This window comes from Anoplophora glabripennis, unplaced genomic scaffold, assembly GCF_000390285.2.
Source record: "Anoplophora glabripennis isolate ALB-LARVAE unplaced genomic scaffold, Agla_2.0 scaffold151, whole genome shotgun sequence".
Classification (NCBI taxonomy): Eukaryota; Metazoa; Arthropoda; class Insecta; order Coleoptera; family Cerambycidae; genus Anoplophora; species Anoplophora glabripennis.
The window spans coordinates 239,852-257,899 of NW_019416371.1; the positions used below are offsets into that span (position 1 = coordinate 239,852).

Sequence of the window (18,048 nt, forward strand, 5' to 3'; positions counted from 1 at the left end):
AAACTACTCCACCGATTTTCATGCTGTTTTCACCAATGGATAGAGTGGTTCTCGAGGAAGGTTTTAGTATATAATTTGTTAAGAATAATGTATGGTGGAATTGTGTATCTTACATAGGTCTACAGAAAAGTCCGCGATGGCATATGTTTATCTTTTAAGGATAACATACTATATCCATTTTAATACTTTAAAAAATGGGCAGTTATAAACCGGTAATTGGAAAGCTATTTACACAAATACAGTGTTGATCCTTATCATTTTAAATACGTTAGTTGGCTTGAGCATTTCATGAAGATTATTTTTTCCCTATACACCATGCAAATTAAATTAATATCTTAGGAGATATAGCAAAATCAAAATAATGCGCAACGAAATTAATTTCGTGTTGCCGTGATTCGACTGGGCCTCGCGGGCGCCCCATGACCCCGCGCCCCGCGTCCGAGCCGGGGGGGTTCGAAAGTTTATGTAGCGTATCAATGTATGGTGGAATTGTGTATCTTATATATGCCTACAGAAAAGTCCGCGATGGCATATGTTTATATGTTAAAGATAACATACTACCTATATCCATTTTAATACTTTAAAAAAATTGGCAATTATAAAGCGGTAATGTAAAAGCTATTTACACAAATACGGTATTAATCCTTATCATTTTAAATAAGTTAGCGGCTTTAAGCATTTCATGCACATTATTTTACTCTTTTACACCATATAATTTAATTGAATATCTTAGGAGTAATCGCAAAAAAATTACGGACGCGAGAATAAAATTCTAGCGCCTCGCTTCGCGTGATGCGATCGCCGACCCTCCCCCCGCACCGTCTTGCCTACTGTTTAGCTAATAAGCCGAACGATAACGCGCGCGTGATCCTTTAATAAATTGACTTGGAGCGAATGGAGGTGACGACTGACGACTGTTTTTTCTTTCTGGGTGTTGTTGGAAAGTTATAATTGCGTTCGATATTTTAAGGTCACATTTTTATTTTGTATTTGTTGTCTTTAGGTAGTCGGAACATACATAGATATTTGCAAACATACTTTTATTTCATTGAGTTTTAATAATTTGTTTGTTTTTTTCTTATTGTGAATCATTTAAAACTTCATAGTCGCATTTTTGTTTCGTTTTTGTTTTCTTTAGGTAGTTAGATACCTAACTACTTACTTATTAATTAAAATTGATAATCCTGATCCTGAACATAGGTACTTTAATTTAATTCGTTTTGTTTTCACATTGTTGGTTGTTATCTATATTGTTTTAAATTTAAAGGTTTTGCATTTTTAGTTTTGAGTTCGTTTGTTGTCTTTAGTTATATACATATATCGTGAATTATTTTAAAATTAATATTAGGGTCGCATTAGATGAAAGATGATTGATTTTTTATTTGTTACGATTTAACTCAAAAACTACTCAACCAATTTTACCGAAAGCTACATCTCCTCGGAGTAACCATAGGCTATTTTATATTTGCCCGTGCGAAGGCGGGGCGGGTTGCTAGTAGTAGTAATAAAGACCATCATAATCTATTTTAGAAAAAAAGTTATGGACATTCATTGCTACAGAACGAACTAGTACCTACAGGTTAGTAGGTCGCTCTCTGCCAGTTTGTCTGTATTGTAGACCTAGGCGTAGAGTACAATTATTATTATTTAAGATTAGAAATGGAAACCCCATATCAATAATTTTGCTTAATTTCTTCGTTCGACTTTTCATTCGGATTCCATTCAACTCAATTCATACGCGCGATTATAACCATTCAGGCAAATATCGTTGGTTTCGCGTCGTTATGAAAAGAAGCAATATAGTTTGCAAAATTAATAGCCCGTGATCTGTACTCTGGACGTATTTCATAGGAGTATATAGTTATTAAAACAGGTTTGTATCTATTCCGCACACATGCGATCAGCGATATTAAATAGCGAAGGATATCCGAACCTCTCCGCAAGACTGTCCGCTCTAATCATATATTATTATTTTAGTGCGTGTTGTGTGAATAAACATGCAGAGGAGCAACAAAAATGCGGATTGAAGACATCGGTGGCATTAAGACAAGTACAGGGCTATTTTTAACCGAACTCGCCGCCCAGACGGGGTACACTGGACTACAAAAGTGACGCGGAAAAGGACTGCCTGAAATTGGTGCATTAAAAGCCTGAAATTTACACTGTATCTCTGAACAATTTTTACTACACTTCTGAAAGATTTTACCGCACATTTGAATAAACGTGAATCTATGTCCTAATTTATGTCTCTCTCAGAAATTATTATTGATTACCGTTTCTAGCAACGGCAAACTTTCTAATGTCAACAAATTGGCGATAAGATTTTTTTTCTAAAGGTTAACCGCTGACTGTCCACTAGCAAAATCTTGATAGTGCGATACTTCTGCATTATCTGCATACAGACATCGCGAAATTCATTGACTGGAACAAATATAACCCGCTATTCCGATAAATTTCTTTGGCAAGTTTATTGGTGTTAATTAAAACTGATGATATAGATTTACGGTTGATTTATTTATCAAGAAACTTAGTCCAAAACAGGTATAACAGGAATAATAGAATGTTTTCAAAGTTAGACTTAAATTTTGCAACTATTGAAAATGTCAGTAGTTTTCCTACGTAGAAACACATCGAAAAAATAGTGAACCACCCCGAATAGTAAAGTCATTGTAGCTGAAAATCAGCTGTAACTTCCGAATTCTTTGAAACTGCATGGACTTGCATGGAAATTTAGAATAAAGCACATCTTAGGCTCAAGTTCAAAAGTGACATAAGCCCGATTGACGCTTTTTGTTTTTTTAGGGGTAAAAACTACCCCTCAGTGAAAAAAAAATAAAAAAAAATAAGTTTTAAGCATTTTATTGATAAAAATCTTGTTCAAGCACAGAGATTAAATAATGTTCCATGTTCTCAAACATGTTTTATGATATATTTGATCTTTTGGACCCGTTATTTAACCCTTAAAAACTACTCCTATGCAAAAAATAATGATAAAATATTACTTTTTAAAGATTTGGAATGATTAAATCGTGCAATTATTTAAAATAAAAGTTATCTTATAGCTAATAAAATAATTTTTCCCTTCAACCCCTGAAAACCACCCCTATATTGACAAAAATGATAAAAAAATACTTTTAAAAGCTTGGAATGCTTTAACGGTGCAATTATTTAAAATAAAAATTCCCTCATTGCTTATGAAATAATTTGTATCTCATAACACTTTTCAACCCTTATAAATCACCTCTGTGCTAAAAAATGATAAACAATTACGTTTTAAACCTTGGAATGCTATAATTGTGCAATAATTTAAAATAAAAATTCCCTTATATTGTTTATGAAAGAAAATTTTACTTTTGCCATTTTCAACTTATAAACTACCCTTTTGCCAATATTAATGTAAAATATTTTTATTATAATCAATTTTTAAATATAGTCAATCATAAAAATAATTGTTACGCTGCATATAAATAATCACACTAAATTTTTTAACTTATTTTATTTGTATAATATAATATATAATATATAAAAATGAGAAAGCCTATTTTGCTCCGAAAAAATGTAATTGGTTTTTTTATCTTAACTCGGTTAATTTTGAAGCTATAATATCCTACAAAAAAGCATTTTAAAGATAATATCAAGAGCTGTAAGACCGTTTGCATATAGAACCTTTAAAGTCCTTCGTTTTTTAAAGGGAACAAATCGAAGGGCTCGAGACAGGACGTTTTTTCACTAAAATGGATACTTCAAGCGGCGATATCCTTTATTTTTTATGCTATAGGAATAAAAAAGAGCTAAATATTTGTTGAAAAAAAGCTACATTTTCGTTGTCTATCATTTTTTGCGTATCTTTCATAGTTTCAGAGTTATTATATAAATAAGGCATTTTTTTAATAATAAACTTTTACCGTACATTATTAAAAAAATACGCATTCTAAACCGGTCTAACTTCAGGATCGTATGAAAAACACTAAAACAAAACTAATTGTAAAGGGTCTACGTTTAATTTTAATTCTGATGGAAATGGTACAGCATTTACTGCTCATTTTTCCTTTAAAAATATGAGCAACCCATCTGTTTTTGACGATAACTCCTTCAATTTTGCTCTAATTAACTTTTATAAGTGCTCATTTTGAAGGTCGTTTCGAGTACTACAAAAAACTCCAGGAGCGTTACACACGTAAAATTAATGCTTTTTCCGTTATTTGACGTTGAATACATCGATTGGAGTATTCCCCTTCCACTAACCATATTTCGCTTTGTATAGGATGTACAACACTTTTTAAAAAACGATTTTCGTTGTTTATTTATAAGCTACATTTTTGGTTCATTACACTTTTTTCAATAAAATGCGTAGTTTTTGAGTTATTCGCAAAAATTACTTTGAAGTAGTGTTTTTTTCACACAAAATTCCAAGTTTTCAATAGTGAATAACTAAAAAAACTATTGATTTCTCGCGTTATTTTTGAAAAAAAATTTCCACCCCCAAGAAGGGGTGTCAACCCCCAACAGAGCGGAAGCGTCAATCGGCGCTATGTTACTAATGTTCATTAACCTTTTCTCTAACTATCTGCCAAATTTCAAGTCGATCAGTTCAGTTTCAAAGATTTCGGAGGTTAAAAGCTTCAATTACTGTACTATATAGGATCATCTGAAATTGACACAAACCATTCGTTTGCTTGGACTTAATTTTAACGAAGATCGGATATAATCTTAAGGGACAAAGGGATTAGAAACATTAGTTAAACCGTTACACTGTTTCATTTCAAGTGCAGTTCACGCAAGAGCATTTTTGTACCCGGACGTCGCTTGCGTTGGTACCGGAAGAGCAGACTTAGGATGAGTCTGAGATTAGAGATTGGAATCTCTGTAAGTACCTATTCATCGAAAATTACAGGATGACTGGTAAGTTTTTCAGAACAGTCGTGCTTTCAAAAGTCTTATATTGTATGCTATTAACACATTTTAATTAAAAATAAGTAGGTGCGTGTATTTTCTATATGATAGTTTCCTTGTAGGGTACATTCATAATGATTCTCAATACCTACTTTGAGTCGAGTTGCAATTGAATTACAAATCGAATGTCAAGGTTATTGCATGAAGAGAAAGTCGATATTTAGATTGTTCCTGTAAATTTGAATATTACTTGATGAAGTGTAGAAATATAAAAGGAAATTAATTTAAAAATTGGAGAAATTTTCTCCAATAAAAGAGTCTCACAAGAATTATTATTTCACAATACTACCAAAGCTTGATTCAACCGGTTTAAATTTACGCTTTTCAAAAACATTTCTGTTTCCTCAGGGTCAAAAACAAACTAGATAACTGGAATGAAAAAAGTCTTTTTTTATACTACTGTTACTTAATTTTATTGGACAAATAATTACTTCACAGTCAACAAAATTTGACCAACCCTTTAACTCCATCAATATGAAATTCCCAAAAAATAATTAAACCAGCGTATTTGGCGTCCTTAAAAACCCCGGAATACCAAATTTCATCAAAATTGGAAATTTTCGTAAAAATTATATTTAAAAAATTTTATTTTGTCGCTCTGTATCTCGAAAACAAGAGGCGATAGACATATAGTTCATATGACAAAAAATTCTTATTTTATGTCGTACTATCACCCCCTGAATTTACGAGAGGTCGTTCTGAAAACACCCTGTATATTTCGATTTCTACTTTCGTCAAAATCTTACAATTAGACTTTTTTGGTTTGAGTTAATAGTTTGCATCTGGCAATTTTCCAGTTTAGTGTAATCTTGTTATATTTTGGTTATGACTAAACTAACTGGTATTAGATATAGTTTTCTCATAGTTTTAGTCATCTCCCTATGATACTCCATATCCAAATATGGTATAATTGATTGGCTGTTACTGTGTCCTGTAATTTCAATAAGCTGTTGTTCTTCAACACCCTGTTTGTCCACATCTGAGGGAGCAGTTGCTGTCACAGAACGATTGATTATTTTAACTTTTATTGTCAATTCGTTTATCAGAAACTATGGATTTAAATCACAAAGATATAGTATTCTTCTCAACTGGGCAGTTGTTGTATTATCATCTTGAATTTGCTTTCTTCCAGTTTGGATTTGGCGTTAACAACAATTTATCGGTCCTTCGGATTTCCTCTTTTTTAAATAGTTTCTTGTAGAAACGGACATGACGTATTTGAGGATTATCCCCATTTACTATCCGCCGATCTACCTTCTGTAGTTTTGGAGAAAATTGGGTTCCCTTTTATTTAAGAATAAAAAAATAAATACACTCGTGATTTTACCAAGAGAAACAAAAATTCGGAAGAATTACATCAAATGTCATGTTTTCAGTATGTTTTAAATATTCAAAAATATTTTTCCGACTGAACCACAGTCCCACAGTTTTTTTTATGACGATATAACGATATAACGATAAACTCATAGTCTCTTATATCTGTTATATGCGATAAAATTGTTAAGAATAAATTCCGCACCTATACGTCAAAAAGGTTCAAAAACCTCTTTATGCCGTATAAATTAATTCTAGATATTACATATTCTGCTTCAAACGCCATAATATCTAATTTAAATAAATTTCATTTAAATAAATCGGCGTAAAATGTTTATAAAATGTTTATTGCCTTTCCTGAGCCCGATTACAGGGTGTCCAACATTATTCAGAGATACCACACCATAGATTTTAAGTCTATGTACCATACAGTCTTGAAATGATTTTAGAGGATATTTCTACTGGGAAAACTAATTACCACGACCTTGTGGAGGGCGCCTCGATCGTCTTATTTTTATTTGAAATGAGTAAGTTCTTAATTTACGTTTGTCAGAGCTCAAACTTAAACACCACCTTTCCTTTTTGGAAAATTACACTGTGCTTTCCGGAGTTGCATTAAAAACAACACGAAAACTGTAAACACAATACGTAGTTTATTTATAGTCCAATCAATCTGTCACAGCCTAATGTTAAATTTACAAAAAATACCACCTGGAAACAAAAAAATATGGTGATATAGGAAAAAATTCTAAGAACTCAATCAAAAAAGTTAAATGAGAAAGTTGTAGCTATTAAAAAACCTATAGATTCGTATTTTTAAATATTTCGATTGCTATATTACTTTTCGAGATATATCGAAAAAACCGTCAAAAATCGACTACTTTGTTTTTGCGCTGTTTCTCTTGCAAATTAAGGTTTTTAAATTTGTTACTTGGTGTAGATGTAGTCCTCGGCAAGCAAAAAAGTACCTTTTTCAAATTAAAAAATATTAAAAATTTTTCGAGTTATAACAGTGTTCCGAAAAAAAGGTCGTTTCGAAAATCGGCTCTTCTTGCTCGACGAATAGTCGTAGAGAAACGAATCCGGGCTCATTTTTTTTCTTAAGAGTTGTACTTTCATGATAATAAAAAGAGTGATAACGATTTTATTCATTTCAGGTGCCCAAAAATGATTTTGGAAAGAGTAAACAGTTTTCGGTCGCGTTTTTCTTGAATATCATTTTCAATTTTCATTTCTCGATAATGTCTATTGCAGGAATCGATTGCTGGCATTTTTACGCGTATTGTAAAAAAAGAAAGTTGCTCTACCACCTTCTGAAGCCGAGATATATTTTTTTTAAATTCCATACAATTCAATTTAAACGCGTCAAAAGAATCATCGTCTAACTGGATGTTTGGACTTTCAAAATTTTCACATTGGGATGCATCACAATGTAAACAAACACTTGTACATTTAAAAACATATTTTTTACAACCACAGATTTTATTTTTGCAACCGCTGTCGTAGGTACATGATATTTTTTTTAATATTAATAAATTATAAAAATAAATTAAAATGTAATAAAACCTGAAAGAAAGTGAAAGTTTTATAATGGCGATATTTTTTGTTATAAATAATTATTAAAATGTTAACAATAAGAGGTGAGAGAATTTTAGACTAAAGGAAAATTACATTTTTTAAAGGTAATTATGCTTTTGGTTTATCTCGTCGAGCTACCCCAGATTCAGCACAAAACGATTTTTGTACGTGGTCCAGAAGTCGAGATAATGAAAATTTTGAAAGTAAGAGCGCTTTTGGACGAGCGAATTTAGTTTTCGGAGCGGCCGAGTAGCGTTACCCCCACTCCGCCGCCCGCTATAGTTAGCTCGCGCCGCGCTCGGTTGCTTCGGTTTGACGCACAAATAAAAATGCAGAGGTGGTTAAAATGATCCACAGTATTTTTTTAATGAAAATATAAGTCTTCAACCTCAATCTCTGTAAGAATGGACGGTGTAGCACTTAAATAGCGGTCTGTGGAATTTTTTGAAAAAAAAATTACTTATCTTGGCTCCAGAAGATCGTAGAGCAACGTTTTTTTTTTAATTCGCGTAAAAATTTTTTAAATTTTAAAACGGTACGAAAAATCGTTATAATTCGAAAAATTTTTAATATTTTTCAATTTAAAAAAGGTACTTTTTTGCTTGCCGAGGGCTACATTTACAGCAAGTAACATGTTTCAAAACCTTAACTTGCAAGAGATAGAGCAGAAACCAAAAAAGTCGATTTTTGACGGGTTTTTCGATATAAATCGAAAACATTTCTCATTTCGCACGCGCCACCAGGTGGCATTGACAGTGTTGGATTTTCCAATAACTCCAAATATACAGTGTCGCGAAAGACCTACTTACTTTGCAGCTACATTCAATTTCAGGATTTTTCGCGATGGCAAAAATATTGACCTACCACCGGCGTAGGGTGGAGAGGCGAATTAAAAATTACATGTACGGGTAATCGCTATCTTCAAACGATACTTTTGCAGGCCACTGTACGGATAATTCTGCAGCAAGCTAAGCTATTTATAGAGGCAACAGGTCGGCGCGCCTTCTCCACACACCACCAGACAAGACAGGCCCGACCGGTGCATTTCGTTAGAGGATTGCGTTTGCCGGTTTTACAATACAATTCAGATTATTCAATACGGCGGGTGAGTTACACAATAGGTGAATTCTTATTTGGGCCCTACGAAGGCATCTTGGGGGTGTAAAATATATCTTCATTTTTTTAGGTATTCGTTTAAATGTATGGGAAAATTTTTCAATATACCTACAGTATGGACGGGGTTTAGTCAAAAAAGAAGAACGCAGAATAATCACATTTTGCAAATAAGAAGACGCGATTTTTAACCATCTTACTTAAAGCAGACATAAATTGTAAAAAAGAAGTAAACTTTTATTTTAAATTTAATATAATATAAAAATAGTTTGGTAGAACAATTTCCGGATTGGTTACCACTTCGTCGGTTTAGGTCTCTTGACGTTTCGAGAGATATCGTTCTCTTCCTCAGAAATAACTATGAAAGTTTTCCAGTTTTTGAAAAGCGCGATATGTCAACCAACCAGAAAATTATTCTACCATCATCAACTGCTACGGTAAACCTAATAAAAGTAGCTTTTCTAATTAAACAGATATGAAATAACAAATTAGAACTGGAATTAACAACAACAGCGAGGCAAGTCCTATTCAACTTGTAAACCTCCAAGTAATACACATTTTTCTAATCTTTTTCTAAATCCCTTAAACACATACGAGATCATTTCTTCGTTTATGGTGGCAACAGCTTCCTGAATTTTTTTGCTTAAGTAAATCAATGTTATCGTCAAAATTGTTTTGAATACACTTTTTGCCTTAGGTATCCCTATTAGAAATAGTCTGTTGGGATGTCAGGTACCCATGCAGTCCATAGCATCCTAGCCACGGAAGTGAACGTCAAGTCAGTTTCTCACTAGAAGTGTGGAATGTGCAGAGCATCTCACTTGTTGAAATATAAAATTTTTTTCTGAACTCTTAAGTTTTCGCTATCTAGTAGTCTGCAGTTTGGTGAAATTACGTCATTTTCTCATAGGAACTTGTTCCCCCAACTCATGGATAAGAGTCCCAGGTAATATTCATGGTAGTTATAATATGATGGTATGTAAGATAGTTAAAAATTGCGGCCTCTTTTTATTTGCAAAATGTGATTATTTTTCTTTTTTTACTAAAGCCTGTATTTAAACATTTTTTGAGTTCTCGAACAGCTTTGTTAAATAAATATTTACTAAGTTCTGATATGAACATGTTTTAACCAGTGTGGAGATACCGGAAGTCGACATTTCTAAGGACCTCATTCTTATAATATGTATCTCATGTATCTCAATGTGTTTTAAAAACAGCTGGTATACATCTAGAACAATGTTCATCATATTTGAAAAAATAATTATATTTAAGCCTAGAGCCTGTACGTCATTGAACATCACTTATTTCTACTATTTATCAAAATAGCGGACACAATTATGGAAAACGAAATCTGATCTTTTAATATCGTACAATTCGAAATGAAATCAGTTAAAAAAAAACTTTTTTTCTCTTCACCACTTTTTCTAAACGTTTTTTTATTTACCATCTGAGAGCACATTGAAACCTATACAGAATAAAATTTTTCTCGATCACTATCAGCAATGTTTTAGAGTTGCGGAAAGAAACGGGAAAGCTACATACAGGTACTTTCTTAGACCAAGATAAAAATTCAGTACATTGTTTAATACTGCTACTTTTTCTACTGGGCTGGCTGGAATTATGAAAGTTGAAATGGTCGCGCTATGTAAACATGCCAAACCTGTTGATAAATCTCTGGCAGATACAAGACCTGCGCTTTCAATTAAATCAAAGAAATCGATTTTTCATTAATTGTTTTTTTTAATAACCATTGCGTACGACCTTCTCCTAGTTTCTATATATGTAACGCATTTGTTTAAACAGATTACAGCAGGCCTTGTAGACGATAATAATTTTAAATTAAATGATACATTTAAGGTAAAATGTTAGGATATAATTTTTCTGTCCCATTTAATTGTATCTACATTTTGCGTCTTCAAAAACCAGCGGTTATTGACTTGTTCTTTTTTATATGTGTACGTAGTTTGACAATGATATAATGGTATTAGAAATAATGAACATGATTTCTCACTTGATTAAACAAGCGATTATTAACCGGGGATAAAACTTTGTAGGATATTGAATTAAAGTCGACTTAATGTACTAAGTCATAGACAACAAACTTTCGTTTTATGTTTAATGTTTCGCTTCATCAAATTTTAATATATTTTCAAGTCGTGATAGCGACTACCTGTTTAATTATTCTGAAATAATAAATTTCGTAAGAAATTCGAATTATAACTAGTACCAAATATGTAAAATTAACCAGCGACAACAAAAAGTTTCAAATAAAAACAATGGGACAACGCTGAATTATTTTTGGGTAATGCATATATCCTTGAAATTTCAATAAAATGGATAAACATTGATATTTTCTACCTTGTAGATAAAATATATCAATCATAAACTTTTCAATAGTCTGATCTGTTGTTTTATGATGATAAATCTAATTGAGTATTTTAAAAATATTTTACGTTCGTTAATAGCTGAAGAAAGAAAGGAAGCAATTTTAAAAATATTTTTCTGCTTGCGGACTTCAGCTATATTTTCTATTGATAAAACATATAAAATAAGTATTTTAAATGGTGTTCCATTAAATATAATTAATTATGAATACTTCCTAAAGATTGTATGTATATATAAAAGGATATCTACCTAATTTTCATATTCATATTTACTCGTTTAGTTAAGTATTGCGACTGACAAGAGTATTATATGTAACAGATCATAGGCAACCTTCATCACACAGTTGCTGTCTAGAGAATTATATACACGATGTTTCTAGACGTATCTAACGAGGAGAAAGTGTGTTTTGGTTGAATGATTAGTGATTACTGGAGTTTCTTAATAACTACAAAATCAGAAGGAAATCCATCATTATTACTGACTTGCTGAATCCTGTTAAATGTATTGCTTCGTTTTATTTAAGAATTAGTTTAACAATTTTTTTTTAAATAAATGTACATAGTTGTTGTTAAGTTGCACAGGTTTCATGTCCTTACTTAGAATACTTATAATGATTTTAAATCATTGAAACATAATATGTACTGTTTTGTAATAAAAAGACGCAAAGGTAAAGGGAAATGTGAGGATCAAGGGCAAAAAGTCAATGCGAGAAAGGAAAGACAAAGAAAATAGCAGGACCACGATTTTCAGTCGCTGACGTCGCTGTTAAATCGTACTTTGATCATAGAAGCTAATAAATTCATTTTGTTGATTTTTAAGCTTTGTTTGATGTTAGGAAGGATTTTTGACCTTATGGGCCAAATCTGACTTCGGATCGGTGTTCAGTGGGTCAAGATACAGGGAAATATAATGTAGATTTATTATATTACATTTGTAACATAGAGTTATTGATTGACACACATTGGCGCCATAGGATTATATCTATCTTAGTGTATACCGATATTCTCCAACTTTACGAATAATGTAGGATAGTGTACTTTATCAAAGGCGGTATACACGGCATCTACCTGATTTTAGGTTTTCAGAATTATTAGGTATCTACTATTATTATTATTTTGTTTCCTGATATTTTTAGTCGTTGCTGTCACTCATACATCTGTCTAAGGTCTAAAAAAAATCTGGGATTAACATTTGTTTGTCTATTTTTAGAACACATAATAATATTTTTCTATATAAATAGAACTACCGTAACAAAGCACTAATTGCGGAACCTTGATAAAACGACGGCCTGAAAACCATGACGACACGGCAGGGTTTTTCATACCATTCATGGTCCTAGGAAACTGTAACAATTTTACAACATGCAATTACAAGTCAATTTAAAAATTGTTTGTACACAAAGTTTATTATTTTTTAATTTTAATATACTTGGGATGAGTAAGTTCTTTTGTTACAGGCGAAAAGTCCCTTGTTTTCAAATCACAACTTCCGGAACCTTTTAGGTTTATATATTTGTATATAAACACACTTTGCTAGTAATATTTCAAAAATTACGATGGCGAAAATAACACGTATCATCGTTATTGTCTCCATTGTAGCAACAAGTGGTTTCGCACAGAGAAAAGCCAAAGACAGTACGTCATGTTTTTTTTATTCAGTCGTCTTTTTTTTCTTAAACTGTGTTTTTTTTTTAGTGTGTGGTGATTTTGTGAGTCAGATATTTGAGGAGGAAATAACGGGGGGCAAAAGGACCAAGGATGATGAATTTCCTCATATGGTAGGAGCACAGTTTTAAATTTGTTTGATTTCTAATTGTACTTTAAGGAAAAATATATATCTTTCATTTTATTCTAAAAATTCCAAAATTATTCGTTTCACACTAAGAAAGATTGACAATAATTTCTTAAACAACATCAAACATTAAAAATTTACCGTTATTTCTATAAAATGCAAATTGTGAGTAATACTGACAGGAATGCAATGAATACATTGTAGTTAGTTGCACAATTATAATATGAAATAGGGTTCATTTAAATACGGTAATTTAACAGTAACGTTGATAAGAAATACCCATTACATTTTTTGAACAAATTAGTTAGATTTAGTTCATTACGTGAGGTTACTGTTTAGTAATTTAATATTTAAAGTCGAGATAAATTAATATCCAATTGCTGATATATTTCGAATAACCAGAAAATGAAATAAATAAAAATTGTGACTCAATGTGACGAATGTTTTTAGTTTACAACAGCAACAATTTTGCTCATGTTGGTAAAGTTACTATAGTCAATACTTGAAATATTCTCTACTATACTTGAGTAGGTACCATCAGTCAAATTAAAAAAACATATTTCTAGGCAGCCCTAGGATTTGGAAGTTTGAATCGCCCTGTATGGCTATGTGGAGGGACTCTGATAAGCGATCAGTTTGTATTAACTGCGGCTCATTGTACACATCTACGACAGGTGTAAGTATTTTTATAAATATAAATAAAAAACATAATAAAAACATTCCTATTGATATAATCAAGAAATATCAAAAATAAAAAGTAGAATTTCTTTATATAGAGGTATACATTATACAGGGTCGGAAAGTACCGATGGTCCATCTGCCGTTACGTGAGAGCGATAAAGTAAGTCATAGAAATCCGTGCGATAGAGAAAGATGGCGTCTAATAGTCACCGCCCATTTCGCCCTTCCACAAATAAGAAATGGATCTTATTTGTACTTTATCGCTCTCACGTAACGGCAGATGGACCATCGGTACTTTCCAAACCTGTATAAACAAAAATGAAGATACAATTGAATAAGACATGCACTCTGTATTTTCCAATTTTAAATTGAATTTAATTGTTAGTTCTTTATCATTAATATTACATAAAAAAATATGTAGAGATCGATATGGCAGGATCTTTATTAAAATTAGTCACAGTTTAAAAAAAAATCCATCAAAATTTTACTTAATATTGAATTGGTGTTTGTTACCCTTAAACCACTAGTGATACAATTAGGTTTTCTACCACCGAAGTTAGGAAATTGCGACTGTAAGACGATCGTAACTCCATATTTTACAGAGGACCTGTAAGAATCGTACGTCTGGGCACCAAAACTCTGAACCCCAGAAGAGGCCAACGCTACACCGACGTCAGAGTGACTGAAACAATTAACCACCCGGACTACAATCCCCCCTCCTCGTACAACGACATAGCTCTGTTGAAACTTCAGCGAAAGGTGCAGTTTTCCAGGAATATCTTACCAGCTTGCTTGAACAACGCATTCAACGTGAATCTAGCGACGAAGACCCTTCTAGCGTTGGGTTGGGGAAAGATGGACTTTGCCGGACCGACCTCGAACGACCTGCTGAAGGCCGAGTTGAGAGTTGTGTCCAACAGGGAGTGCAAAAGGAGTTACAGGGGATCGTCAAGGAACAAGCTACCGGAAGGAGTGAAGGAAGAGCGACAGCTGTGCGCTGGTGACGATGTTCAGGACACTTGCCAGGTAGTTATAGGGTTTAGTACTTTCCGCAAGTAAAAATTAAAATCACTGATTTTTGAGATGAAGTTTAAATAGACCATTTCTTCAAATATTGCAAATTGCAATATTTGAAGAAAGAAAAGAAATTGCAATATTGCATAAATAAATTGCATCTCGAACACGTGCAAAAATTTCAGAAGTAGCTCTTATTACATCACAACCAGCTATAGTACAGTCCTTAAAGCTGAAAATCAGCTGTAACCTCCGAATTCTTTGAAACTGCATGGATTTGCACGAAAATTTAGAATAAGGCTCATCTTAGGTTCAAGTTCAAAAGTGACATAAGCCCGATTGACGCTTTTTGTTTTTGAGAAAATTAAGTTTTAAACATTTTATTGATAAAAAATCTTGTACAAGCATAAAGATTAAATAATATTCCATCTTCTCGAATATGTTTTATGATATATTTGATCTTTTCGACCCTTTATTTAACCCTTAAAAACTTCCACCTATGAAAAAAATAATGAGATAAAATTAACTTTTTAAAGATTTGGAATGATTATTTCGTGAAATTTTTTAAAATAAAAGTTACCTTATAGCTAATAAAAGAATTTTTCCCTTTCAACCCCTAAAAACCACCCCTGTATTGACAAATATGATAAAAAATTACTTTTAAAAAGCTTGGAATGCTTTAACGGTGCAATTATTTAAAATAAAAATTCCCTCATTGCTTATGAAAGAATTTGTATCTCATAACACTTTTCAACCCTTATAAATCACCCCTGTGCTAAAAAAATTATAAAAAATTACGTTTTAAATCTTGGAATGCTATAATTGTGCAATAATTTAAAATAAAAATTCCCTTATATTGTTTATGAAAGAATATTTTACTTTTGCCATTTTCAACTCTTATAAACTACCCTTTTACCAATATTAATGTAAAATATTTTTATTATAATCGATTTTTAAATATAATCAATCATAAAAAAATTGCTACGCTGCATATAAATAATCACACTAAATTTTTTTACTTATTTTATTTGTATAATATAATATATAATATATAAAAATGAGAAAGCCTATTTTGCTCCGAAAAAATGTCATTGGTTTTTTTACCATAACTCGGTTAATTTTGAAGCTATAGTATCCTACAAAAAAGCATTTTAAAGATAATTTCAAGAGCTGTAAGATCGTTTGCATATAAAACCTTTTAAGTCCTTCGTTTTTTAAAGGGAAAGGATCGAAGGGCTCGAGACAGGTCGTTTTTTCACTAAAATGGATACTTCAAGCGGCGATATCTCCTTTATTTTTTATGCTATAGGAATAAAAAAAAGCAAAATATTTGTTGAAAAAAAAGGTACATTTTTGTTGTCTATCATTTTTTACGTATCTTTCATAGTTTCAGAGTTATTATATAAATAAGGCAATTTTTTTTGAATAATGAAAAATACGTTTTCAACTTTTACCGTACATTATTAAAAAAATACGCATTCTAAACCGGTCTAACTTCAGGATCGTATGAAAAACACTAAAACAAAACTAATTGTAAAGGGTCTACGATTAATTTTAATTCTGATGGAAATGGTACAGCGTTTACTGCTCATTTTTCCTTAAAAAATATGAGCAACCCATCTGTTTATGACGATAACTCCTTCAATTTTGCTCTAATTAACTTTTATAAGTGCTCATTTTGAAGGTCTTTTTGAGTAGGTACTATAAAAAACTCCTGGAGCGTTATACACGTAAAATTAATCCTTATTCCGTTATTTGACGTTGAATACATCGATTCGAGTATTCCCCCCAAAACAAGTTCCCTTCCACTAACCATAGTTGACTTTGTATATGACATACAACACTTTTTAAAAAACGATTTTCTTTGTTTATTTATAAGCTACATTTTTGTTTAATACACTTTTTTTTAATAAAATGCGTAGTTTTTGAGTTATTCGCTAAAAATACTTTGAAAAAGTGTTTGTTTTCAGTCAAAATTCCAAGTTTTCAATCGTGAATAACTAAAAAACTATCGATTTCTCGAAAAAATTTTTCAAATATTTTTTGCTCAAAATTTGATTCTCTATCGATTTCTAGCGTTATTTAAAAAAAAAATCCACCCTCGAGAAGGGGTGTCAACCCCCAACAGGGTGGAAGCGTCAATCGGCGCTATGTTACTAATGTTCATTGACCTTTTATCTAACTATCTGCCAAATTTCAAGTCGATCGGATCAGTTTCAAAGAATTCGGAAGTGAAAAGCTTCAATGACAGTACTACTATATTTTGTTGACGTAAGTGCTCCTCAGATTCAAGGTGAACTTTGTGTCCCCAAACAAAAAAATCAATAGGGTCCATATCGGGTGATCTGGGTGGCCAAGATTGACCTGGTTCTTGAGTGCCTCGTCCAATCACGTTATTGTAGCTGGACAGCTAGCTCTCGTAAGACCCCACATTTATATAAAATAGACCCTTATTTTTGGCCACAGAATACACCCCTTGATTTTTGACCTCTACTTAAGAAACACCCTGTATTATATCGGTAATATACTAATAACTAATAAATTAATTAAATCATTACCCTAAGCTTCGTTAATCTATGTCAAATATTTTGAGATTTTTAAATAAAGTTGACCTATTTTGTTAAATTTCAAACACTTCTCCCAAATAAAGCGTTCTCGTTCATATGACCATTTTATTACTTATTTTGGAATGTTTTATAACGAGGTAAAGTTTGGCTTGTGCAATTCGGAACACATTATATCTTTCAGTTATTTTTGGAACGTACAAAAAAGTATTGTGTTGATACTATTTTACAGGGTGATTCTGGTGGCCCACTGGAGTACAAGAATGGAAGATTTCACTATATCGTTGGTATCACGTCCTTTGGAAAGGCTTGTGGGATTTCTAATGACCCAGGAGTATACACCAGAGTGTCGGCTTTTATCCCTTGGATTGAGTCAGAAGTTTGGCCTTAATTACATTTATACGTTTATTGCACCTAGGATTTTTGAAACTAGTCATTTTTATACTACGCGTTTTATTAATAAATAAAGGTACTGATTAAATATGTATTACTTTCTCTAAACAGAAAATGATAACGTAGCAATATGGCAAAGAGTTTTTATAATCCATACTCTCTTTTAAGAAAATTTGTTGATAAAGCTATTTCTTGTAGCGATAACACACTCTAAATAATAATTATGCAGAAAATCATTTACTAATGCAACACGTATTGGATA

The 18,048-nt window shown here is 32.0% G+C and overlaps 1 protein-coding gene across 1 annotated transcript; it reads left to right on the forward strand.

Annotated features, from left to right (window-relative positions):
- Nucleotides 1–12,898: 12,898 nt before the first annotated feature.
- Nucleotides 12,899–17,805, forward strand: LOC108904158 (serine protease snake-like). Its single transcript, XM_018706590.1, has 5 exons — nt 12,899–12,977; nt 13,038–13,120; nt 13,701–13,810; nt 14,418–14,841; nt 17,626–17,805. The coding sequence occupies exons 1-5, from the start codon at nt 12,899–12,901 to the stop codon at nt 17,782–17,784; spliced, it is 855 nt and encodes a 284-aa protein (XP_018562106.1). The 3' UTR covers nt 17,785–17,805.
- Nucleotides 17,806–18,048: the final 243 nt, after the last annotated feature.

Excerpts from the sequence above, each read along its gene's own strand:
- LOC108904158 (XM_018706590.1), top strand. The coding sequence starts at position 12,899 with ATGGCGAAAATAACACGTATCATCGTTATTGTCTCCATTGTAGCAACA. Across the intron at positions 13,811-14,417 it reads TGTACACATCTACGACAGGT|AGGACCTGTAAGAATCGTAC; the intron begins GTAAGTATTTTT and ends CATATTTTACAG. Across the intron at positions 14,842-17,625 it reads ATGTTCAGGACACTTGCCAG|GGTGATTCTGGTGGCCCACT; the intron begins GTAGTTATAGGG and ends ACTATTTTACAG.